The 27835-nt window shown below is 42.8% G+C and overlaps 1 protein-coding gene across 14 annotated transcripts in view; it reads right to left on the bottom strand.

Moving 5' to 3' along the window:
* LOC126188844 (uncharacterized) overlaps nt 1–27835 on the bottom strand; it is a 2133693-nt gene that overhangs the window by 419484 nt on the left and 1686374 nt on the right. For 6 of the 14 annotated variants that reach the window (XM_049930484.1, XM_049930483.1, XM_049930486.1 and 3 more), the window contains exon 10: nt 16534–16639. The exons of 4 other annotated variants lie outside the window; for them this stretch is intronic. In XM_049930484.1, coding sequence (XP_049786441.1) covers nt 16550–16639 — 90 coding nt within the window. In that variant the 3' untranslated portion in view covers nt 16534–16549. The remainder of the gene's footprint in view (nt 1–16533; nt 16640–27835) is intronic. 4 more of the 14 variants (XM_049930478.1, XM_049930467.1, XM_049930468.1 and 1 more) reach the window with 1 other exon arrangement.

Here is a 27835-nt window from a genome sequence, read left to right as displayed (position 1 = left end):
TAATTTATGGTGAATGTCACAGAAATGCAACCACAGCTGTGACACTGTATGCTGAATGCTACCCAGATCAGCAGTGTCCATTGTGTCGAACCATTGGCAACATCTGCAAGACACTCATGTAAACAGGAAGCTGGGTTTCCAGAAAACGTTGACGTACAATGCCAGTGACTGGCAATGGAAGTGGATTTGCTGTTCTGGCTGGTGTAGCGCACAATCCTCAGGTGGGTGTATGAGAAATTGCTTGAGGTGTAGTAATAAGCCACAGTAGTGTGTGCAGAATCTTGCATCAGCATCAATTTCATCTGTTCCATATCTCACTGCACCAAGAACTGTACAGACATGACTTTGAATCCCACACTGCATTCTGTCATTTTTCACTTCAGCATTTTCAAGGCACTCCAGTATTCCTAAGCAATACATTGTTTATGGATGAGGCTTCATTTACAAATCATGGTAATGTGAATCTGTGGAACATGCACTACTGGTCCATGCAAAATCCCCACTGGATTCGCCAAGTTGCTCATCAATGACAGTGGAGAGTCAATTTTTGGTGTGGATCATTGCTAACTGTATTGTAGGTCCCTAGTTTTACCGTGGAACATTGAATAGACAGTGATATGCATCATTTCTTCAACACACACTAGCACACCTCATGGATGATCTAGGATTGGAAACTTGTCTATCATTGTGGTTCCAACAAGATGGATGTTCTGCACACAATGCAAAAGTTGCCAGAGACATTCTAGATGCGACATATCCAATTAGGTGGATCATCCAAGGAGGTACTGTGTAGGCGGCCCCCCTGACTTGACACCATTAGACTTCTTTCTCTGGAGCACAGTGAGAGACAGAGAGTATTGATAACCCCCAACAACAGTAGAGGATATGCAACATTGTATTACTGAGGCATGTAATGGCAATATCTGTAGAAACTCTACAATCCGTGCAACACTCTCTTGTTACCCATCTGCAAATGTGTATTAATGCAAACAGAGGGCACTACTAATATATGTTGACGTGACACAGTTTCATTGGTCAAGATGTGGGTGTATTTTATAAGCTGGATCTAATGCACAACAATACAGTTCCTGTGGGCGACAGGGCACTAGTAAATGTGTTTAGCAAAGTGAATTAAAGTGTAGCTCTAGTTGTCATTTTGCTAGAATAAAAATACATGTACAATATGAAAAATGTAACTTTGCATTGGACGTGTCACTTGCTTGGTTTTGTGGATTGTTCATACCTTCCCATTGTGTGAGCCCCTGACGGGCAGCGTGAGGTCCATGCTTGATCCTCAGGATGTGCACTATTTGTGCGCTTCATTTATTTCAAGCATAAAAATGGCTCTGAGCACTATGGGACTCAACATCTTAGGTCATAAGTCCCCTAGAACTTAGAACTACTTAAACCTAACTTACCTAAGGACATCACACACACCCATGCCCGAGGCAGGATTCAAACCTGCGACCGTAGAAGTCCCGCGGTTCCGGACTGCAGCGCCAGAACCGCTAGACCACCGCGGCTGGCATTTCAAGCATAATCTTTGCTTTTCTCGGGATGTAATTGACATATTGTGGTGCAACCAATGCCATTATTTTTGTGATTTTTCATGTGATTGATTGCATATGAAATAACAGAAGGTGTCCATTTAAAAATTCACAAGTTTGTGTTGACAATAGTATTTGTTTACCTTTTAAAATTTTGCGTAATATTTGGTTTCATAAGCCCCTGCTGGTGAAAACCATTTTTCAATATCTATTGTTGCTCCAGAGATATTTGAGGTGGCAGAGTTAGGTGAGACACCCTGTATATAAGCTGCAGCTGTGAGCTCAACTCCACTCCACCATCAGCAATGCATGGTGAAACTTTTGCAGTGCCAGCCACTTGTGCTGGCAAAACATCAGAAAAATCAAACATATGTCAACCTAAGACCCAGAGACAGAAGGGATATTCGATGTAATGTAGGTCACACTTACAATATTTAAAAGTTTAAAATTTGGTACCTTCTATATATTTTTTGAAAAGTCTGGACTTTTTAGTGTATGGCAACAATGGTTTGTGGCCCATTATTGCTTTCCCTCCATTATTTGTAGCCATTTTTATAATGTCATATGTTTTTCATATGATGAGTGTGTGAATTATTGACGATTTTGGACCTTCCTTTCAACTAACTGGCAAGTAAGAATTAGCGTATCATTATTTATATTACCATTACATACCCTAATGTATTGCATAAAGAGTATAAAACGGAAGTAGGTAAATTATAGGTTAGGATAAATAATACAATACAACAGCACGAACTTTCAAGTAACATGAGTCACTTTCATCTAATTAAGTTTTTATACCAAGAAAGATATTAGAAATAACTATCTTGATCAGTAATTTACTTCTTAGTGTGAATGTGTAACTAAAATCACTACTAAAAATTTCCCAATTTCCACCAATATTGTAAAAACAGAAAACTAAATGAGCAACGTGAGTCACGTAATCTGAGCTACAGTTGTACTATTGTAAGGTTAGAAGAAGAGGATGCCTTCAGCAGCAGCAGGAAGACAGAGTAGGAGGAGGGAAAAGTTAAACAGTAAAGAGAAATATGGAGAATTTAAGAAGAAGCACCTGGAAGAATCTAGAAAAAGCCAGCAGAAGCAGAAACGAAAGGTTCTACAGCTGAGTTAACATAGGCAGTGGCTGTTATTAGAAGAAAGAAGAGCTAAAACTAGGGTTAGAGTTAGAAAACATGAAAACATAGGCAACATTAGTTACAAAATCAGCAGCCTAGCAATGCGGGTTTGTCATCGTGTAAGTCACATGGTGCCCTGGATAAAGCCATGGCTCAAGTAGTGCAATTGCTTACATTAGCAAGGTACTGTCAACTATACCTGAAAATGTGAAGGTAGTTTCAATCTGGTCAGATGGACCTGCCTCAAAAACTTAAAAACAAATATGTTACTGCTGCTGTGCCTCAGTTTCAGTCATTTCATAACGTGAAAATCTATTGGAACTTATTTGCTACATCCTATGGTAAAGGAGCCGTAGATGGAATTGGTGCAGTTGCAGAATGGCTAGTGTGGAATGCAGTAAAAAAAGAGAAAATTCATAGTAGGTGATGCATCAACTTTTGCTCAGCTAGCTGCAAGTACCACAACTATGCATCTTTTTCATGTGTCTGTTGAAATTCAAAGAATCAATGTGAAATGTAATCTGGCTCAAATTTTCAGCACCATCAGTACCAAACATGAAAAGCATTCACTGCTTTCACTGCAAGAAAGAATTACTACAAACATATCTGCTGTTTCCAAAGAATTTCACTGCTGTAAACCAACATACTGAAGAAAATATAGAAAGTGTGAGAATTGGAGACTAGAATATGATAGTAAATTCACTGCTGGAGAAGTATGTGCAGCTTTTGGAAATTCTTACCCAACCAGTGCAATGGAGCATGCTGGTCATGATTGGAAATGGCCTGTAAATTTGATAAAATTACAAAGAAAATTAATCTACTTGATGTTGCCAATGCAGGAGGATATTTTCAGTTCTGACTTAATTGAATTTACAGTTCATTTTCCCAGATTTCATGCTCCTATAATTTTTTATATTGTTTGAAAAGTGTAATGTTAATGTTAAGTTTATCTTATTTGGCACATAACGTCATATTTTCATTTCTGTGCTTGCTGGAAATTTTTTTTTTTTCCAACAAGCAGTAGCAAGTAACAAGAGTCACGTAACACTGAGTCACACGCCTTTTTCAGTGTATTACACTATTTCACAAGGTATAAATATTTTTAGAAACCTGTAACTCTGTCATTTGAAAGCCAACCTAACATGCATTTTCTGTGATAAAAACCAGATCCATACTATGAATAGTTTAAGGACATTTTTGACCTAAAATTCACATTAGGAATAGGATGTCCCAAATTTGTAACATAAGTCACAACATAAATTACATTCTTGTTCTTTAATTTTACTGCTCTTCCCTGCTTAAATAACACTTCAAGAACTTTGCCTGAATAACACAATCTTTAACAATGATTTACAAAAGAAAATATGCATTTATAAACTGATAAAAAGTCAGCATAATAAAACACTGATTTCAAAATGTAAGAAGAGTCACCATGGAATCTTCCAGAAACCAATAGGCAATTTTATAAAACAACCTGCCACTGCAGTGCAGGGGATCCTAAATCCTGCTAGGTTTCCTGATTAATCAGACAAACTACTGCCCTGGCATCCATGTGGAATTAAATATAAACACCACTGATGCACAACTCAATCAGGAATTTATTAGGCATGTGGGCAGGTTCTGCCAAGACTGGAGTTAAAGTGAACATTGATGCTTGGTCATGTTCTGCAGCCCACAGTTATTGGTGAACACTGGTGCATCTGCACACAGTACTGTTTTCCTGCCCTGTCACCTTTTTTGTGACAGGCATAATATGTATCGAAAAGATGCACCCACTGGAGACACTTGTGGCATATCCAACAGTCTGGACAATGGCTTAAGTAAGCATCATTGGAGGTGAATCCAATGCAGAGGGGGAACACTCTGTGATCTGCATCAAGATGCCTGACTAGGTAGCCTTTTCTTACTACGCCCATTGAAATCTGCTTGGAAGCAAGAAACATTTCCTTGCACAGGATGCACATCTTGAGTATCAGCTCAGGAGATATCAGCATGTGGCAGAGAACTGAACTATGTGCCAGCTATTGGAAAGAGCATTTTGAGCTGCTTCTGACACCTCAAACAAGTTGGCAATAATTGTGATTGTGCTTAAGGTGAGGTCTTGTGTTTAGGTGACAACTACACCTCATATTTAAGAATCTGCATATGAGACACTGCAATTTGTACACTAAATTTTCAATTTATGGGTTAGGCCATGCACATCTACTCTCCAGGATGCATAAGACTGATCATTGACCTGGGCGAAGGTTGCCCCACAGATGTTCGACCTGCAGACTGCTCAAGTTTCAGATCTGCTCCACAATGTTTGATCATCTCCTCCATCTGATTCTGCTGTAGTTGTCTCCACTATATCTGTTCCTTCTGCATTATTTTACACTGCCAAAACTCAGAAATTATTCGTACTTTGTGATGAGATATTTAGCCCATGAGAGACAGCCTGCCTCGTTGTCACTTCTATAATGCACTACTTGGATGGGGGGAGTGCCACAAGGCAGTTTCTCTAATAAATGACTAGTGGCTGAAGGATGAAGCAGATAATGTTAATCATACACATGTCTGAAAGGACAAACCTAGAGGTAATCAAATGTGAAGCCCAGAATCACCAACTGTGTTTGAACAAAATCTGAATAGCAAACAAAGAGAAAAAAGTGAGAACAAGCATGGCACTGATCGCAAACAGTAATGTCACTGACCAGGAAGATTTGGAAATATCACCACAGCTGCCTGAGGAAAGCACATGCCACATCATTGGCTACACAGCTAGACAGTCTTGCTAATAGATGCAGCTGTGAAACTGTGCAACTCTGGATGGACATTGCAGTTGCTTTCATTTCAATATTGGTGCCCAAATCTGCAATGATGCTAAACTGTGTGCCATCCTCTGCACAATGTATGCAGAGTTGCTTGAATAACATGCACTTGTTTTTACGATGGCAACATTCTCTCTCACAGGTCTGAATGGGGAGATGACTAGACACCTGAAGCTATCAGTCTTTCAGAACAGTTTTCACCATTTATCACAACTACAGCATTTGGACATCTCAAAAAACTTTTCACAGTCTAATGATAAATATTTGTTTACCAGGGAGTACTGTGTACTGGAATAGAATACTTAGACAGTAATATTGCATTTTTGAGGGGGGAGGAGGATTGGTGTCAATGTCACTGAAGATTTACATATAACTAATTACTTCCCTGTAATTAATGATCACAAGGCAGGCAAAAATAGAATCATGATGTGTTTGGATCTTGTACTCAAATTATGTGTGTTGATCACCACTGTGTGCAGGAAACTTATTTGTTTTACTTTTCACAAACAGTAAATAAAGCATGCTCTCTCTCTCTCTCTCTCTCTCTCTCTCTCTCTCTCTCTCTCTCTCTCTCTCTCTCTGCCAAATCCATAGTGCCAGCTGAGCACACAACCATTGTGTCTTCAGTTGATATAATGTAGTGGCACAGTGCACCTGTTTTAAAGACTTTCTTATTGATGTGTGCTGGGTAATATTACAATTGCTGAACCCATCTGAAGCATAGAGAAAAAAAGTTATTCTAGCTATATAGCTTTTGGTCATTCTACGTCAAGTGGAGCAGTCTGACATGATTGCTGCCTGGCCATTCAAAATCCAATGAAAGTTTTTGAGCAGGTTCAACAAAGTATTGGATACACATGTACAAAGTTTAGATAGGGATCCCAAGTTTGCACTGCTATGTGCACGCCCAAGTACCAGCTTTGGATAACTATTATGAAAGCCCCTATTTCTGCCTACTTGTGTCTGATAAGAATATATTACTGATTTGATTTTCAAATAAGTTTGGTGATAGCTGTAATTCTTCAAAGGTGGAAGAAAATTCATTGTGTAACTTAGGGAGCACATCTGTGATCAGCCATAAATTGTAATTTTCAGGATGGATTCAGCCAATAATTGGTAATATGATACACAGCCATGTTGTCTTCTTGAGATCTTTGTACAATAGCCTCCGTCCTTATCTATTCAAACGTATCCTCCTGCAAATTTGACAGAAAATTTTAAATGTGAATGTATGCTTTCCCAGCATATACAGCTGGCGAAGAGTTGTCTTGCTTCCAGCCGGGTGGTGGTGTCTTCAAACTGCGACATTTCGACAAGTGACATACTCGTCATCTTTGGGCGAAGTTCCGAGACTTTGCAGATGCCGGTCCCTTTATACCTGCGGCCTGCCCCCCACCACCTGGCTGAGGGAGGATGGGTCCAGAGGAGCCGGCGGGCAGGGTGGAGGGGGAAGCGGGTGCGCTGTTCGTGTCTCTGTCAGAGCATTCCGGTCGCGTCTCATGAGCTGGACGGTTCTTGGTGCATTCCTGGCGTATTGTGGCTAATACTGGATTGCAGGCTGCGCTCAGTTGATAACCTTCATCCCTGTTCACAAGATTCTCGTGGACCCGTATTTCTATTGATTCTTTAATGACGCTGTCCCAACAGCTCCCGGCTTGGCACAGCACCCTGGTGTTCTCGAAATCAAAGGTGTGGTTTTCTTTGATGCTATGTTCAGCTATAGCAGATTTCTCTATCTGTCCAAGTTGGACATGCCTGGTGTGTTCCTCGCACCTTTTCGAGATTCAGCACTGTTTGTCCAGTGTACTGTACAGCACATTCGCAGGCAATGCTGTATATACCAGGTGTGTTGAGTTTGAGTGGGTCTTTAGCTACTGAGAAAATCAAACATAAATACCGTCTTCCGGCCACCGCCGAAGATGAAAGAGCTGCTGGGCTCAGTTTTTGATTAGGCCAATGAGCTTGCACTGGCGATTTTCCCTTGTCCCAGAAATTGTGTGACCTTTAGCAAACCTTTTCTGATCAAACAAAATTTGTTCAGTTTCTTTATGCGTAACATAAAAAAGAGGATGCCTGAAATATTTTCATTGGAGAACTTATCAAGATGCATGAATATTCGGTTATCCAAAGGTCTCTGTGAACTAACATGAGCTACCTTTCTAACTTCTCCTCCAGTTCCATCACAAGGAGATTTTCTACAACTTATTCCAAAGAAATTTCAGTCAGCAGAGCTACCAAAGTCGTTTTCATGCAGGCATAAATTGATAAAATTTTTGTATTGGGCAGCATATCCATCACTAAAGTAGTGAATGCACTTGATGTCTCCTATTGTTATCCTCAAATATTTAACCAGACTCATTATGAATGCATGAACTGCAGTGGCATCATGATGAAGGCACTAATAATACAGAAACTGATATTCTGCAGTGCCTTACCACCAAAGTAAATCACAAAGGGTTCCAAATCAGATTTTCCAGGACACTGTTCATGGTGTTGCACCATGCCATCTTTTGATTCCAAACAGTACACAGTATTCTAGATTAGTTTCTTGTAGTCCTCATTCTTGATAGGTGTTGAAGCTAACATCAGTTTGGCATTTCAATGTATCACTCATAAATAAACTGAGTGTGTACCAGCAGGATCAACTGCAATACATCACTTTGGCCTGAGTTCACAAAATTTTGGGAACCCCAATTCACTGCCATATGCTTACAGTAGGCTATGAACACTTCTTTCATGTTACAAAGTAGGACACATTTCTGCTTATGACGTTTCTCACTGTCCACTCTTACTGCTATGTAATTGTTTTTGCCTGAGTACAGCTGAGAAAATTCATCATCTTTGAAGAACCTGAGGACTTTATCTTTCATCTACATCTACATCTACATCCATACTCCGCAAGCCACCTGACGGTGTGGCGGAGGGTACCTTCAATACCTCTATAGGTTCTCCCTTCTATTCCAGTCTCGTACTGTTCGTGGAAAGAAGGATTTTCGGTATGCCTCTGTGTGGGCTCTAATCTCTCTGATTTTATCCTCATGGTCTCTTCGCGAGATATACGTAGGAGGGAGCAATATACTGCTTGACTCCTCGGTGAAGGTATGTTCTCGAAATTTTAACATAAGCCCATACCGAGCTACTGAGCGTCTCTCCTGCAGAGCCTTCCACTGGAGTTTATCTATCATCTCCGTAACGCTTTCGCGATTGCTAAATGATCCTGTAACGAAGCGCGCTGCTCTCCGTTGGATCTTCTCTATGTCTTGTATCAACCCTATCTGGTACGGATCCCACACTGCTGAGCAGTATTCAAGCAGTGAGCGAACAAGCGTACTGTAACCTACTTCCTTTGTTTTCGGATTGCATTTCCTTAGGATTCTTCCAATGAATCTCAGTCTGGCATCTGCTTTACCGACGATCAACATTATGTGATCATTCCATTTTAAATCACTCCTAATGCGTACTCCCAGATAATTTATGGTATTAACTGCTTCCAGTTGCTGACCTGCTATTTTGTAGCTAAATGATAAAGGATCTATCTTTCTGTGTATTCGCAGCACATTACACTTGTCTACATTGAGATTCAGTTGCCATTCCCTGCACCATGCGTCAATTCGCTGCAGATCCTCCTGCATTTCAGTACAATTTCCCATTGTTACAACCTCTCGATACACCACAGCATCATCTGCAGAAAGCCTCAGTGAACTTCCGATGTCATCCACCAGGTCATGTATGTATATTGTGAATAGCAACGGTCCTATGACACTCCCCTGCGGCACACCTGAAATCACTCTTACTTCGGAAGACTTCTCTCCATTGAGAATAACATGCTGCTTCCTGTTATCTAGGAACTCCTCAATCCAATCACACAATTGGTCTGATAGTCCATATGCTCTTACTTTGCTCATTAAACGACTGTGGGGAACTGTATCGAACGCCTTGTGGAAGTCAAGAAACACGGCATCTACCTGTGAACCCGTGTCTATGGCCCTCTGAGTCTCGTGGACGAATAGCGTGAGCTGGGTTTCACATGACCATCTTTTTCGAAACCCATGCTGATTCCTACAGAGTAGATTTCTAGTCTCCAGAAAAGTCATTATACTCGAACACAATACGTGTTCCAAAATTCTACAACTGATCGACGTTAGAGATATAGGTCTTTGAGGCATTTTTGTGTATGCCTAGCAATGTAAGGGATTAAACTTTCCTGAGAAGAGGGGAACTAATGTATGAATTATGGAGGAGACAGGTAGATCCTAAAGGTACTGTCCAGGGGCTATGGAACAAGTATGCAACAATAGTTATTTGCAGGTTGCTCAACAGATTACTGAGCCCAGTGAGCTAAATCTGACTGTTGTCTTAATTCATGACACATTTAAAGAAATATTAGATCTCTTGGAATGTGAGGATAATTGTACTCTCAGTCAGTATGAAGATTTCAGGCCCATTTGGATCACTATGTTGACAGAATGAGTGACAATTTTTAGAAACCTATAGCAACACTACTAATACAGACCCATAATAGAAAAATGAGTAATTTTGGTAGTGAAGTTAATTTGAGTGTTCATAATAGAGAGGCTGGGCAAACAATCATTGATACTCTGTTCACAAAGTTGCAGAACCACAGGATTTTTTGAAACAGTGTGCTCATTCATCATTGAATTCAGTGGGTCATATAGCTAAATTTTTGTATTTTATGATAGGTTTCAGAATAGAGCTCAGACCATGGAACTGGGTGATTTAAATGCTTTAAGATCAGCTGAGGTAAATGTGAAGAATAATGTAAATGATGAAATATAGCACACCAAAGAGGAAAATAATACTTGGAAAGGCCTGCAGGGGCTACTTTATCATCAGTCTGGCTGTGAATATTAATAAATTGTGTACAGCAAGTCAGAAGGAAAGTGGTAACATTGAAACCTCCGTACACCAAGGAGCAAGTAGTAAGCCATATTTTACAGTGGCTAAGCCCTGAGAATAGTCAGAGAGCAGTATTTTGTCAGGTCTGCAAGATGTTGTCTCAATTAGACTAGGTAGTTCTGGAGAGCCAGTCTGTGGAATTTGTGGATATGCACAGGGATAGCCAATCTGTAAGAGCAAGAGATTGGGAGAGTAGAGATTTAGATGGGGGGCAGGTGGTGGAGGAAGTACGGGAAGGAAGAGGAGGAGGAGGAGGAGGAGGAGGAGGAGGAGGAGGAGGAAGGTATTAGATAAGGACACCTGGGGAACACTTCATCAAAAGTAGTTTGTCAGAATTGTGGCAAACCTAGACGTGTATGAAGGGAATTTGGGGAGAAGAGTAGAGAGCAAGAATTATGACAGCTGCGACATAGACGGGGCAGATTCTGAGCCAGTTTAAGGCACAAGTGAGACAAGATGCCATTTGGGGCACCAAGCTGAGTGGGGTGTCAGAGGCACCACAGCTATAAGATTTCTATACAGCACATATCACAATTTGTAGGAACCACTTAGGGCAACAAGCCAAGAGGGGTGCCAGGGACAACCAAGTGCAAGATTTGTGTACAATGTGTATCACAATTAGTAGAGAAAACTGACATGGATGAAAGTGTATGAGAGAAGAAGGGGTTGGAGCTGGGAGGTGACACAATAAGTGGATTTTTCCTGTTTATTATGTTTTCCTTCTCCCATAAATAAACAATTATTTCTAATTATTATCTTATTTTCAATATATTCAACTATTGGTGAGTAACACCTGCATGAGAATCTGAAGTTCTTCTTTAGACTGGATTTCAATGGAATTTATTATTCAGATTATTATTTTTGCTGCTCTGATTCCATTGGTGTAATTAGTTGTCATTACAACTCTCATAATTAAAACTTATAACTGACTGCAATATACTTTGCTACATGCAAAACTTCATGAGCTAATCAACATAGTTTGGAAAAGTGATCTACACCAATCAAAAGCTAAGCATTCCCACTTTTCAGTAATGGATTTTAAATTACCTAAAGCTAATTATCTTCAACAGTAACTGAACTTTGAAGTTCATGAGCAGCCCCTTTTTCATTGCATATTTTCATGAGAAGCACTGTTAAATTCTGCACTTTGACCACATACTTTTGTTACCTTAACTTACCTATACAAAATGATATACAGCACTGATTAACTCATTAATTAATACTTTCATGTAATTTCCTGTAATTTGCGATCACACTTATACATATAAAGAAGGTGACTCAAATTGCATAAAGACAGTAGTTTGCTGTAATTTTATAGATTTCTGACTAGTAACATTTTATAAAAGCAAAAATCACCTTAGTTCTAATAGTTCATCAAAAATAGTAAATTCCAACCTAGTCAAATTTTGAAGCATTATGTACTTTTCATAGTAACAGTCTGTTCATACACCCATGCATAAGCTGTTGGACATCACCAAAAACTGACAGTTCACAATTCGAGAGCTAACAAGTACCATCTATGTCAGATGTGCTCTCGTTGTTGACTCACGTCACAATTATGTACACACTATATGCAAAAATTAAATGCACCAGCAAACACCAGTGTTTAATTGAACTCTAATGTTTAATTGCTTTCAAGCAGATTCTGTAACCTAAATTAATTAGTAGTGTAATTGAACTGTGTTGTGAACAACAGGTACTGTTGAAGGTAATTCTCATATGAATGATTTATTGTTAAACTTAATAAATCATGTAATGGACTCACTTAAATTAACTACTGAAGAGTAAATAACCTTCAGTGGGCTAATTAATTGTTAACCATCACAATTTCATGTAAAGGTGAACTTTTTATTTTGTGCCACAATACAGCAATCAAATTTCCAGTGTAACTATGGGTGCTGGCCTGAAGACCTGCACTAGTAATGTTTCATAGAGAAAAATCTGATCACTATAATTAATAACTGAAGTTTGAAAGAAATAAAATGTGTTTCTTCATGTTGTGTGGTTTGTGAGGAACTTTCTGTAGCCATGGGAATTCCCACATCAGTATTCTATATTCTGACAAATGATTTCAAGTAGAAGAATTTCTGCAGGATGAGTTCCATACTGGTTGACTGCTGAAGAGAAGCAGAAACGCTCAAACAACGATTTGATCATGAAGGTCAAGGATTCTTGTGTTGAATTGTCACTATAGATGAAACATGAGTTAGAGACTTTAACTGGTGTTGAAATCACAATCCAATGAGTGGAGGGCCTAATTCTCCATGTCCAAAAAAATTTCAACATGCTGAAGCAAATGATGATTTTTGGTTACTATCACCAAGGAATCATCATAACAAGTAGAGTCCCATGTGGAACAAGTCTGACAGCAGTGTGTTATTGTAACTTCATACAAAATAAGCACAGAAAAATGCACAAAACCCAACCTCAGTTGCTCAAGGCTGAGCCACTCATTCTCCATGACAATGATTACCCACATATCAGCAATGTTGTAGACTAAAAACTGCTTGAGTATGGATCCGAAGTGTCACCACATCTTCCCCAAAACCTAAATACAAGTCCACCAGACTTCAATGTTCCCACAGTTGAAAAAGTGTATGCACCGACATAATTATCTTTTGCTGGAAGAACTTTCTACCACCATTACCTGAGCTATTCAACAGGTGAACAGAAATGGCATTATGGATGAAATAATAAAGCTTCTGAGATGTTGAGATTCGGTCATAGAGAAGCAGGGAGATTATTTTGAAGGACTGAAGAGATAATTAAAAAATAAATAAACAGAAAATAAAAAATAAACATGTAAGTAAATAGAAATTAGTGTGCATTGTGTATGAAACATCTCCTGTAATATTGTCAGATCTTGCTGATTCTCTTTGCAATGCTGAAAGTGCTGTCTTGCATCCATGTGAAATTAAATATATCTAAAGAGAAAATGGCAGAAAGAAGCAAGATACTTCTTGGTACATATGGGTTTATATTTTAATTTGTTTGTAAGAAAAATTTTTTACAACTACATTTTGTACATATATCTATTACACTATTGAGTAGGTAAATTTGAAAAATGAGAAACTGCAGGTCAGTGGCTTAATCCACTCTCTTTTATTGGGTAAATGACCAGTTGTGGAACACTTAAAGTTACCTTTTACTCTTTTCACATGGAACCTTTGGTTTCATGATGATTTTGGGGTGAGGATGACCTCAGATGATTAAGTGATTCTATTTTTTACACAAGATAATGGAACTTTTAAGTGTTCTGAAAACACTGTGTACGTAATAAAGGATTGTGGATGATGCAACTGTCCAGTAGTTTCTTCACTTTTTAAAATGGGCTTCTACAGCTCCGGCTGCCCCATAAGAAGAGCTCTTTGTGAGTAGGTAAACATATTTCACATGGACAGTTGTCTTATGTATTTTACTGAATAATGTGTCTGAATTATGCAGACAACATACTGTGCAATGGTTGTCAAGTGATTGTTGTCCCATGGTACTACAGTCATCCCAGTGGGAAAAAAAACTACAGCACCCATCACACCAAATTCCAAAACTAACAATTCTACAGCAAGTCAGGCACCTTTCACTTACAGTGAAAATAATACTTTAGTAAGAATAAGTCAGTTAAATCACCAACAAAGAAGAAAATTCATTTACAAACATTTAGCCTATACACAACTGTATATAGACAAACTGCTAGTGCATATATGAGATTCTCTACGTCTACTGTGGGGAAGAAAAAATAAAAGTTTTACAATAACTGACTTTACTGTCTGTTCGTGGTTTTTGTGATAGTAAGTGAAGAAAATGAAATCTTTAATAATAAGATTAAAAAAATATACTCCCACATGTACTCACATTTACTGAGCAATCTGTACCAAACTAACTGTTATTATAATCTAAATAACTTATTTTAGAAGAGCACAAAACTTGCTCATCTCACTCAGTGCGGGGTTACCAAGCTGTGCCACAGTACTTGGCTTTGTTGTCCCTGGAATGACATCTTACCATTATTGGTGTAAACATTTTCACAGCTGCACCTATTTTAAGGTCAGCTGCACCTGTTACTTATACAATAGCTAAAATATCAAATTTAATGGCACTTCAAAACTTTACTACCTTTTCATTGCCTGTGTTACCAACAAATGCATGGTACTGCACACCATTAACTAAAATATGTATGATCAAATGACAAAAGCATTTACAAAAGTGCTATGATCACATTTCATAATGGGAGGGCAAGGCTCGGCAAATTATATTTGCATTGCAAAAGGCTTAAGTTTTCCCGATATGTTGAAGCATTTGATGCAGTATTGACATTGCTCGAGCAATTATGTGACACTGACTCACATGACACTAGTGCAAGAGATATGCAAGAACCTATGAACTGGCCACTGCAACAGCCTATTGCTTGGATTAAAATTTGATGATTTTGTGAAACACAGAAGGAAATAGCATTAAATTCTGTCATCATACAAACCTATATTGTATTTGAACAGGTTTGCAATAAACATTGTGAAACATGTTTGGGCAAGGTATACAAACATTAATGCTGATTTTTAAGTAAAGGTTACATTCATAAACAGAAATGTTGTCCTTCAAGAAACATTAATTGATTCAGAAACCAGACCAGTATTTGATTTGGTTATGGGAGACTGTAACGATTCACTATGTAAGTTACAAATTAGATATTTGGTCACTGTTTGTGTATTAGAATACAGGGTAAAAGTGTTACCAGCTTTTAATCACCTTTAGAAGATGATTGTAACATTGAGTTGAAACAAGAAGAAAAATTAATCCAAAATGAAATATCTAACAAAGGAATTCAATCATATTAAACTGACTGTAATTGTTATCACTAGAATAAATTACAGTGGCACAACCCATTGTGGGGATAGTAACAAGAGATGTCGCTATAGATTGTGGGATGAGTAGAAGTTTTGGAATGGAACAGAATTGTAATTGCAATCTTTCTTTCATATATTAGTTGGTGTTGTTACACATGACCTGCTATCTATAAGATATTGCAGTCTTTTTTCACAGTTGCTCAAGCTGAGCACTACAGAAGGATTGGAAGGGGAACAGTGACACCAGCTCAGCTGTCAGCTATGATGATTGTCATGAGGTGACTGATGAGAGAGCAGCAAATTTCCTCATGTTGCCAACCATGAGAATCTATAGAACCTGCTCTGGCTTTTTATGAACATCTACCACATTTAAACTGCAGTTTGCCTGAATCTACTTGTAGTCTGAATTAAACTGACTTAAAAATTGGACAAATGCTCGACAACAGTATCCATTTCTGCAGAGGATGGTGAAAGTCTAGATAGGGGCCACAGGTGTACTTACACGTTTCTTGCTACAATGTTGTTGATGCTCACCGTGACATATGACGGGAATGAAAGAGATTGTGTCAGCTGGTTCTACACAGCCAATGAGAGAGCAGCAGGCTGTTGATATGTTTGGATGGAAGAGACATTGTAATATTCTCATGTCAGTATAGAAGTGAAATCTGATATGTATTCATAAAAGAAACAGCTGTACTCTCAGGTCCCACTGTAATGACAACCACAGAAATAGCAACATATTTGGAAGAAGCAACCAAATATTTGTGAGAACGAAAATATAAATTTCACAGCTGTGCTATTAGGCCATTGATGATGGTGATGATGATGATGGTACCATGGACTACAGGGTTAGTACGCAAAAAAGAGTAGAAAACAAAACAGCCTGAAAATTAATGTAAACCAATCTTTTTTGTTTATTTTATTTCTCATAGTATTTTCAAAATATAGGCAATACATGGCACAAGTTTAGAACAGGTATATGTTAACTTTTTGGCAGATACTTTACATCATCAGTAAAACAGTTTGTAATTTTGATTAGTCAGAATAAGTAAAAAATAAATTTTCTCCACGAGCCTCTTAAGAAGGGGATGGGTGGTGAGAGGGGGGGGGGGGGGGGGGGGGGGGGGGAAGGAGAGGGGTCACCTTATATTAAAGACCATCTTACACTTCAGTAAATGTGGAGAACATTGTGAGGCAAAGAACAATCCTCTTATACTCACTGCTACTAGATAACGTAAATGCCTAAAAAAGTTTCACATTTCGTTCTTCAGAACACTTCACTCACCTCTCTTTTTCCGCCTTTAATCTATTGCAGTGCAATTTAGTTGTGTAAGTTCACGTTCAGGCAGCCATGGTCTGTCCCACACCTGTATATCACAGAGTTGCTGGTTCTGAAATAACACCACACCATCAGATGAAAATCTGTGGATTTAGTTTTAACACATGTATACACAAAGAATTAAGTTGTATGAAAAGGAGAAGTCTCCTGAGAAAATTTTACAACTACAAGGAGACAGAATGTCTGGCAAATGATTACTTTCAGGAGGTGAATCTGAAAGTAGTGCTGATGAACATAATTAAAAGTAGAAAAAACTACACGAAATTTTTGGAATTGTCAGTTCGCTCCACAACCAACAAAGATGTTAACACTTTTGAGATACTACAAAGACAGAAGTCATTAATTTTCAAAGTAATTATGACAATGTGTTATTGCCAGCCGCGGTGGCCGAGCGGTTCTAGGTGCTGCAGTCGGGAACAGCGTGACTGCTATGGTCGCAGGTTCGAATCCTGCCTTGGACATGGATGTGTGTGATGTCCTTAGGTTAGTTAGGTTTAAGTAGTTCTAGGGGACTGATGACCTCAGATATTAAGTCCCATTGTGCTCAGAGCCATTTTTGAATAATTTGTGCTATTATGAACCCAAAACACAACAACAAATCTTCAAAAGATGCCTTTTGTGTAAAGACAGCATTATTGTTAACACTATTAAAAAGCTCTATTCAAATATATATTGAAGTGTGGACATGGTTCATGCAATTATGGCATTTGGAATTATATTTTGGGGAAATCAGCCACTGGCAAAAAAAGTACTGTGTGTACAAAAAAGAGCCATAAGGATCATGTGTGGAGTCAATCCTAGAGCCACATGCAGGAATCTTTTTAAGAAGCTTGAAATACTTACATCCACTGCGCAATATATATTCTCATTGATGTGCTTCATAAGGAAAGAAAAATCCATCTTTAAGCTGAATAGTGCATATCACAGTCACAATACTAGAAGGAAACATGATATCCACTATGAACAGCCATATCTAAGTATGGTGCAGAAAGGAGTCCAGTTCAGTGGCTGTAAGATTTTTAATGCCCTCCCTTCAAGAATTAAGTGTTTGATAGATGATGATCTCCTGTTCAAAAAAACCTTAAGGCAGTTCCTATTGCAAGGATCATTTTATACATTATAAGAGTTCCTGAACTACAGTGTTTAACATCTCTTATATTGTAAAATGCAAATGTATGCCCAAATTTGTATTTGTAATACCGAATATTTTTATTGTGAACATATATTTTGCAATATTTATTTCTTTGTAACACTTATTATTTTGTAATCTTTATCTCTCTCTAAAATGTATTTTTGTAGTGGGACCTAAGTTACTGTTCACTGTTTTTGTTTTGTTTTATGTATTACCATAAATTCTGGCCAAAAGCTTGTAAAATTGACACGTTCCATATCCTGTGATACTGTCACAACATGGATCACCGGAACAAGAGATAAATAAATAAATAAAATAAAAAACTGCTTACAGTCATAAACATGCAGTGAACCTGTTATAACCTTTAATGTACTAATAAACTGCATGGATACACAAACGTAGAAACAATAGTGGTTTTCATGCTACCAACTCCGTAGCTGTCACTCAACTGCCGTGCCGTGACATGCGGCCGGCGCCGTTCATAGCCAGGTGGCACTCCCGCGCTCAGCCGAGCTGCGGAGCGCCTCTATCGCCATGTTTGCGTACTGACGTAGCGGCACTTTTAAATCTCATGGCACTGTCACAACACTTTTCCCCCCTTGAAAAAAAAAAGACACTCACTTCCTTGGAGACACGGACAGTGTGGAGACATCCATGGCCTCTTGGGAGACCCCGAGAAGATCCCGCGGAGAAACACGAGAATATGGTCGAAAATGTCCAGGACGGAAGCTTGTGCGTGGAACGCGCCTCCTGGATGAGATGATGGGTGAAAACTCCGGAGCAGCATCCATAGGTGTCGTGGACCTGGGGGTGTGCTCCAGCGAGATGGGTCCCGGAGAAGGCGGCGTCGCGACTGGGACCGGTTCCGGCGTACTCGGAAGCGGCAGCGACGGCAGCTGCAGAGACACGCACGGGAGACCAGCAGCAGTGACAGGACTGGCTTCTCGAGCTGGTAGAGGTGAAAGAAGGGGCGGTGGCACCGGCGTGGCCACCACTCGTGGGCGCATCTGGTCGTAATGACGAACAACCGTGCCGTCGTCCGTACGTATTTCACAAAGCCGGCGGCCGCGAAGAGCCTTGACCACTCCTGGAATCCATTTAGGGCGAGATCCATACCCTCGTGCCCACACGTCGGCGCCTACCGAGTATTTTCCCGCACTAGGGGACACAGGACTAGGCCTGACAGGGTGAAGCAGGTGCAGTAGAGTGCATGGTTGGCGGCCATGCAAGAGTTCAGCGGGGCTGCGATCACCCAGAGGCGTGAAGCGATAAGAACTCAGAAATTGCAACAGAGCGTCATCGGTAGAAAAATCAGTAAGGAATTTTTTCATCTGGCTTTTGAAAGTGCGGACAAGGCGCTCGACCTCCCCATTCAATTGGGGATGGAAAGGCGGTGCTGTAACATGATGAATCCCTTGTCCAGTACAAAAATCATGGAAGGCCTGCGAAGAGAACTGAGGGCCGTTGTCCGTGACGATTGTGGAGGGAAGACCTTCTAGCGCAAAAATTTTGGACAAAGCCAGCGTCGTCGCCGCAGTGGTGGGCGACGGACATCGAACCACAAACGGAAACTTCGAGAAGGCGTCAATCAACAGGAGCCAATAAGCGCCGAGGAAGGGGCCGGCAAAGTCAGCGTGCACCCGTTCCCATGGCTGCGCCGGATCAGGCCACAGAGAGGGCATTGCACGGGGTGCAGCCAATTGTTGAGCACACTGACCACACGCAGCGACCATATGGGAGATGTCCGAATCGATACCGGGCCAATAAACATGCTGGCGGGCCAGGGACTTAGTCCGAGAGATCCCCCAATGGCCCTCATGCAATAGTTTGAGAACATCTTTGCGAAGAGAAGCTGGCACCACGACCCGTGGAGATGCGCCATCCGTGGCCAAAAGAACAACACCCTCACGAACAGACAGACGAAGGCGCAAGGCATGGTAGTCGCAAAGGGGATCCGACGCCTGGCCCTTGGTCCTGTCCAGCCAACCCTGTTGAACAAAACTGATCACCCGACGCAGGACCGGGTCCCGCGCAGTAGCAGACGCGACCTGCGAACCTGTAAGCGGAAAACCCTCAACCGCACGACGTTCTTCCTCATCAAATGTGGAAACAGAGCAGCTCATCTCGATCGAAAACCGGGTCGGGGCCCATCGGCAAATGCAACAACGCGTCAGCATTGGCGTGCTGGGCCATGGGGCGATAGTGAATCTCATAGTGAAAACGAGACAAGTATAAGGCCCAACGTTGCAGGCGGTGAGCCGCCTTATCCGAAAGCGACGCCGAAGGGCTGAACAGAGAGACCAGCGGCTTGTGGTCGGTGATGAGGTGAAACTTAGAACCATACAAAAAAACGCTGAACTTTTTTAACGCATAAATGATAGCGAGCGCCTCCTTTTCGATTTGAGAGTAACGCCGTTGGGCATCGTTGAGGGTCTTTGAAGCATAGGCGATGGGTCGTTCCGACCCATCCTCATACCGATGGGCGAGAACAGCCCCTAGGCCATACTGTGACGCATCAGTCGCCAGAACCAAGTGCTGACCCAGACGGAAGGTGGCAAGACAAGGTGCCGACTGCAAATGAGCCTTCAGGCGAACAAAAGCCTGCTCACACTCGTCGGACCAACAGAAAGGAACGTTTTTGCGTAACAGCTGATGCAGAGGATGAGCCACCGCCGCCGCGGATGGAATGAATTTGTGATAATAAGCAATCTTGCCTAGAAACGCCTGAAGTTCTTTGACCGTAGATGGCCAGGGGAGAGCGGTGATGGCCGCAACGTGCTGACGTAGAGGACGTATACCTTCACGGGACAGGTGGAAACCAAGATACACAATGGAGGGTTGGAAGAACTGTGACTTGTCCAGATTGCACTTCAACCCAGCCGAATGCAGAACCCGAAATAATGAACGCAAATTGCGAAGGTGCTCCTCAGTGGAGGCCCCCGTGACAACAATGTCATCCAGGTAGTTGATGCAGCCAGGAACGGAAGCCGTGAGCTGTTCCAAAAACAGCTGAAAAATGGCCGGCGTGCTAGCGACACCAAATGGTAACCGCTGGTACTGATACAACCCACAAGGAGTGTTGATGACGAGAAATTCCTTGGAAGACGCATCCAACGGCAACTGATGGTACGCCTCCGATAAGTCAATTTTGGAAAAGAACTGGCCCCAGCGAGCTTGGTAAATAACTCCTCAGGACGGGGAAGAGGATAAGTGTCAATGAGGCTCTGAGCGTTGACAGTGGCTTTAAAATCGCCACACAATCGCAGACTCCCGTTGGGTTTAGAAACCACCACGATGGGCGATGCCCATTCGCTGGAGGTAACAGGAAGGAGAATCCCTGAAGCTGTTAACCTGTCTATCCCAGCCTTGACAGGTGCACGCAGCGCCATCGGAATAGGGCGTGCCCGGAAAAACTTAGGGCGAGCTGTAGGTTTAAGAGTAATGTGGGCTTCAAAATCCTTGGCACGACCCAGACCAGCAGAGAACACGGACGAGAATTCAGAACACAATCCATCCAGCTGTTGATACGGAATATCCTCAGATATGAGGTGCACATCATCATCAATGGAGAACCCAAACAACTGGAAAGCATCATAACCGAACAGATTTTCAGTGCCCGCATGATCCACCACATAAAACGTGAGGGGCCGAACAACAGACTTGTAAGCAGTGGAAGCATCAAACTGGCCAACGATAGGAATTTTCTGTTTATTATAAGTTCTCAGATTTCGCGTAACTGGAGACAAGGGAGGGGAGCCCAACTCCAAATACGTGCGAGAATTAATGAGAGTTACTGCAGAGCCAGTGTCCACTTGCATGCGAATGTCTTTATCCAGAACACGAACAGTAACAAACAACTTATTTGTTTGAGAAAGCACACAGTTAACATCCATGTCCGATGCCTCGTCATCGGCGACAGGAACGTGAGGGGACTGACACACAGAAGCAATGTGGCCTTTTTTCCTACATGAATTACACGTGGCCCAACGTTTTGGGCACGCGGCCCTGTCATGCTGTACGAAACAACGTGGACAAGAAGGAAGGGCGGAACGAACCTGTTTCTGTGGTTGCTGTTTTCGCTGCGAGCGTTGCGGCCCAACGCGACGTTGTTTACGCGAGTGAACCGCCGCCACATCATCGTCCTCCTGGGAAACAGGCAAATTGTCCGTGTCGAAAGTTGACTGTACAGCGCCCACATCACACCACGCGTCTATTTGCGCGCCAGCAGCGTGAGACACTTCAAAGGATTGGGCGATGCTTAGAACTTCCGACAACGACGGGTTTGGCAGTTGTAGGGCACGTTGCCGAACTTCTTTATCAGGAGCAAGCCGTAGAATAGCATCCCTAACCATTGAATCAGCATAAGACTCATGATGAGTGTCCGTGACAAACGGACATTTCCTACTCAGACCGTGTAGTTCCGCCGCCCAAGCCCGGTAAGATTGATGGGGCTGTTTACGACACCGGTAGAATGCCACGCGGGCGGCAATGACGTGGGTGTTTTTTTGGTAATAGTTAGACAATAAGTCACACATTTCTTGGAAGGACAGAGAGGCAGGTTCCCGCAGAGGGGCTAACTGAGATAGCAGCTGATAGATCCGTGGGGAAATCCAAGATAGAAATAACGACTTACACATCGGGGCGTCGACAACGCCGAAAGCCAAGAAGTGTTGCCGCAAACGCTTCTCAATCCTCCCAGTCCTCAGCGGCCTCATCGTAAGGAGGGAACGGAGGCGGAGAAGAGGACGACAGACGATGAGTAAGCGACGTCGACAACGCCTGAATAGCAGCCGTCAGCTGTGTTTGTTGTTCAATGAGCGCTTGCATAAGCTGTTCCATGTCTGCCCAGACACGAACGCGCAATACTCCAACGCTGGAAAAAAAATATCCGACCTCGTCGCCAAAAAGTGTTATAACCTTTAATGTACTAATAAACTGCGTGGATACACAAACGTAGAAACAATAGTGGTTTTCATGCTACCAACTCCGTAGCTGTCACTCAACTGCCGTGCCGTGACATGCGGCCGGCGCCGTTCATAGCCAGGTGGCGCTCCCGCGCTCAGCCGAGCTGCGGAGCGCCTCTATCGCCATGTTTGCCTACTGACATAGCGGCACTTTTAAATCTCGTGGCACTGTCACAACAGAACCGGTTCTATTGCCGCATCCAAGCACTATGCTCTAGGGAGAGGCTTGGTGACAGGAAATGTTGAGAGTCGTTTTTGTTGGTGACACACATTTATTTTTCCGTACCTTACAAGATAGTACATACAACGTTTATCATTAATGTCCATACATACAGATTCATTGCACTGGCAATATGGTTCAATCACCGATCCTGGAGGTTATACACCCTGGTGATGAGCCATGGCACGACCATGTAGACCATGCAAGACAAAGGCTGCATCTCCGAAAGTTCAGATTTTGGTGTGACCTGTGGATCATCATGACTTTCATGGGTGGGAGAAAAAGTTCTGCAAAATAAATAGATGCATTTTGTGAAATGTGCAAGATTTAACATACATGTTTGTGGGGAATCACATTAACTTGTCCCTTGTGGTTTATGGTGAGAAAGATCAGGGATGGTGAGAAAGGTCAGAGATGTGTGTTGCATCGCTTTGACCAGCTAACACTGCCTGCCTGCTTTGTCCCACCTAAGCATGTGCATGATACACCATTGCCAAAATTTGGTGTAACAGGAAAGCTGCATGCTTGGGCTGTGCGAATACCTGGCACCATTTGGGTGTGTCAGCTGTGCTGCAGCTCTGCCCTTCTCTCGGAGGTCAGAGCTCCATAGCCATGAAAAATATTGCGATCGATCTGTGGCACTCATTTGTTTAAGTTTGCACCTTGCATGGTGACAGTGCAGGTGTTGCTGCGGTCAGTCGCTTAGCAGTTAAAGGGTGGTGGCCCATAATGTCAGCATGACAGACTGGTGTTGTTGGGCTTGTCCTCGCACGGTCAGCTAGTGATAGCGCCGGCAGAATGCACTGGCTAGGAACTTTCTGTAGAAAAGTGCGGTGTATGTGCGTGGCTGCAAGTCAGCTCGGAAGATGTCTCAAAGACTAATGCACTGATGTCTTGATAATGATCCAGAGTGTTCACTAGTGCTACAGTTATTGCACTACAGTAGAACAAATTTCACTTTTTAAATTGTTCAGAGTGACATCAGGAATGACAAGTCCAAGTGTTCACATGTTGCATGTCTCAAGTTCATCAACTGACTCGGCTGCAGGAGCACAGTGCATTGCTTGATCCAGCCTCAATGTTCGAGACAATGGAGGCCCAGAGAGTATAAATGAGTATGGTGTCTTCACGACTTGAATGCAGGTGCTAGAGCTGCTAAGGACAAGTCCGGTGGCAGTGTGGGTGATGTGCGGAGCTCAATGACAACGCAAATACAGTGGCTGGCACAAATGCCACTCTGGCCTCAATATCGAATGCATGGGAAGCACAGGGGTGCAAACACAGGTCCAGGAGCTGTGACAGACAGGGGAGGCATTGTCTGGAGCTCAACTAGAGCTACCAGCTGAAGGTGCATTCAGCTGGAGAACAGGGTCTCTACAGCACAAACATTTGAATCAGAGGCGGTGGCCGGTGCATGTGATATAGTCCACTGGTGGCTGTGGTGGGGGTGACCAGTGCACCTATGTTGGGTGTGGTCCAAGTGGTAGCACTGGCTACCTGGGTGGTGTGGTGGGTGGTGTATGTGGTGCCGCAATGACAGCAGGCTGCAGCTGCTGCTGTGCATCACCGGCGGCTACAGGTGAGGGATCTGTCTGACTGCTGGTGGAAATAGTGTTATCTGCTGTCAGATCTTCCTCCAGGTCTAAAAAGTGTGTGGCTGCTGGAGCAGGCAAGTTGTAAGCTGGCTTGACATGGTTGGTTGATACTGTAGACTGCTTCATGTTGCACTCAATGTCCAGAATTTTTTCCGTTGGTTGATCACATGGTGTGGTCCAGAGCAGGGCAGCTAGAGGGGTGACTGTACTGTGTCGGTATGCAACACGACCCGCATGCAGTGCTGCAGGTTGGTGTGCACAAATACCTTCCCTGTGCCGTGCTGCATCGGCTCCTGCTCTCAGAGGCCAGCCATTTGAGTGTGCAGACATTCTGCCACAGTGGGTGCCTTGGCATCATGTGGGGGGTGATACTACTTCTACAAAATCAACCAGGATTGTCAGAGGCTGTCCATAAATGAGATCAGCATGTGACATATCAATCTCCTCCTTTGGCGTTACTCGCAGGCTGAGCAGCACCAGTGGAAGTGCCTCTGTCCGTGAGATGTTCTGGCAAGTTAGGGCGGCTTTCAAAGTCCTGTGGAGCCATTCGACCATGCCATTTGATGCTGGATGGTAGCGTGTTGTCCTATGTAATTAGATGCCACACTGTCTGGCAACATGTGAAAACAATGCACAGTGAAACTGGCATCTGTGGTCATTGTCACGTGACTGGGACATCCAAAGTGTGCCACCTAGGTGTCGATGAATGTGGTGGCAATGATCTTGGCAGAGATGTCCATGATGGGCGTTACCTGCAGTCAGCGAGTGAAGCAGTCCACTACACTTACAAGATATCACTTGCCATGAGAGAGAGAGAGCGCAGGCAGATGAGGACCACAAGGACGTGTGCAAATTGGTATGTCGTGTTGGAGAAGGTGCCCATGTGTGCGTGGGTGTGCCTCCCGACTTTGGTATGCTGACATGGCATGCAAGAGCATGCCAATTTGCAGCAGTCCTTTTAAAGCCTGTGCAAGATGAAACACACAGCCAAGAGGATCAAAATGATGTTGGTGCCAGGGTGTTACAGTTTGTGCACGCAATTGAGGGCACTGTGCCAGAATTTCCCCAGGAGGAACAGTCAGTGTGTGCCGGTTGAGATGTCACACTAAATTTTCCATGTAGAGCCGGCGACAGGCTCCAGACCCTGTTGCAGGCCGCTGGAGGTGGCGTGACAGAAACTGTGGAGTTCTTCATCAGTCTCCTGTACTGTGCCAACGTCCTCAAAGTTTACAACGGTGAGATAATGTCACACACTCAGATCAAACAATCAGCGACTATGTTATCTATCCCCGAAATATGGCAGATCTCAGTAGTAAATTGCAACACGTGCTCTAATTGCTGGAGATGATGCGGTGAAGAGAGTGACTGTTGTGAAACGCATTAGTAATCAGTTTGTGGTCAGTGAAAATGACGATATGGTGGGCTACTACTGACGCGTGGAAGTATTTCACTGCCGCATATATCGGAAGCAACTCTCAGCCACAATCACTCCAAGCACATTGCGATTCAGATAGCTTCTTAAAGAAAAATCTGAGCATGTGCCAGGTCCCATCAAGGTGCTGTTGTAATGCCATGCTGATGTTGGTCAGGCTGGCATCCACCACTACAGCTAAGACCACACTGTGTCCAGGTGCACTAGCTGTGTTGCTTCTGTGAGGTACTGTTTTGATCCCGTGAATCTCTGCTTCACTGTGTCCGTTCAATTAACAGGGGTCTTTCCTTTTGAGTTGGGACTGTGTAGTACCTTGGGCAAGGATTTTCACATGGCGGCAGCATTGGGCAGAGCAAGTTCAACATGCCATGGTAATAGTGTAATTCCTTGTGCATCTGAGGGTGCAGCATGTTTAGAACGACTTGTACTTTCTCCAGCAGTGGCGTCAATCTGGTAGGGGTAATTAAGTGGCCATGGAACTCTTTTCCATCACACTGAATGCACACTTCACTGGATTGACAGTGATGCCAGCTTCACTCAGATGCTGAAAGACGGTGGTTAGGTGGTGGAAGTGGAGCTTGGGCAACTTGGATTGCAGTTGGACGTCACTGAGGTAAGCAAAACAAAATGGCAAGCCTCACAATATGCCATCCAGGGACTGCTGCCAGGTCTGGGCAGCATTCCAAAGACCAAACATCACAGACAGGCTTTCAAAAAGCTCAAAGGGCGTTACAATAGCTGTTTTCTCAATGAATTCGGGCGCCACCAGAATTTGGGTGTATGCTTTTCTGCAATTGATCTTGCTAAATAATGCACAGCGGGCCAGTGCGTGGTTGAAGTATTGAAGGTGTGGGGTCGGATCTGTCTGGCACTATTTGTGAATTAAGGGCATGATACTCCCCACATGGGCACCAAGAATTGTCTTTTTTGGGACTAAATGTAGCACCAATGACCATAAGCTGCTTTACAGTCAAACAACGCTTTCCCACAGCATGACCTCAAAATATGCCTTTGCTACTGCAAGTCTATTGAGCGCAAGTTGACGAGGGTGGCATGATGTGAGAGGGCAGGATGTAGTTGTTATGTCATGCACCATTGAATGTTTAATGTCCTTTGGTGCACGAGCTGGGCAAGTGAGGTCAGGGAATTTTTCAAGGATGTCAGCATAAGATCTAGGGCACTTCACAGGTTCTATAATGTAGAATGTGACCTGTCAGTACTGTCACACTATCTTTAAATCCGTTGTTGTGTCAATGAACTGGCCGTTTGTTATGTTGGCTAGTAGCCTCAGTGGTCAAGAAAGTCTGCACCCAGGATCAGCTCATTGCCGTCCGCCATAGAAAATATCCATGAGTTTGTACAGCGTAGTCCTAGGTCTAAAATGCTGTTGTGTGTGCCGTAAGTTTTAATGGCCAAATTGTTCACTGCCTGTGAGGGAGAGTGCCTCAGCCTGCCTGTGGTCTCCTGATATAGAACAGGGGAATATTGCAAGGTCTGAACCTGTGTTAACAAGGTACTTCACGCTGCCCACTTATTATGCTGTGAAGAGACATCTTGATCCTGAATTGCAGCCTGGTGTACGTTGGCCCAGTTGCGGTTGGCATATGGGAGCATGCAGGGAGGATGAAACTTTGTTGCTTCATTGACGAAGCATGCATGGTACCAGCAGAAGTTGCTAGCCAGCTGCTTTGCTATCCATGGAATACTGTTGGAATGGCTGGTGCTGGACTGCCAGTTGCATGAGCCAGTCCATCAGTGGATGGGTCAGCTGCCACTGTGGTGCCTGCTGCCCTCTGCCCTTGAATGCACCAACTAGTCAACTTGAGTGACAAGAGCTGCCACCTTTGCGGCCAAGTTATGCACTAGCTGGGGCAGGTCAGTGTCTGAGGGGGTGGCTGCAGTGGG

Source organism: Schistocerca cancellata, chromosome 5 (assembly GCF_023864275.1).
Source record: "Schistocerca cancellata isolate TAMUIC-IGC-003103 chromosome 5, iqSchCanc2.1, whole genome shotgun sequence".
NCBI classification, from domain to species: Eukaryota; Metazoa; Arthropoda; class Insecta; order Orthoptera; family Acrididae; genus Schistocerca; species Schistocerca cancellata.
This window is presented reverse-complemented; position numbering and strand designations above follow the sequence as displayed.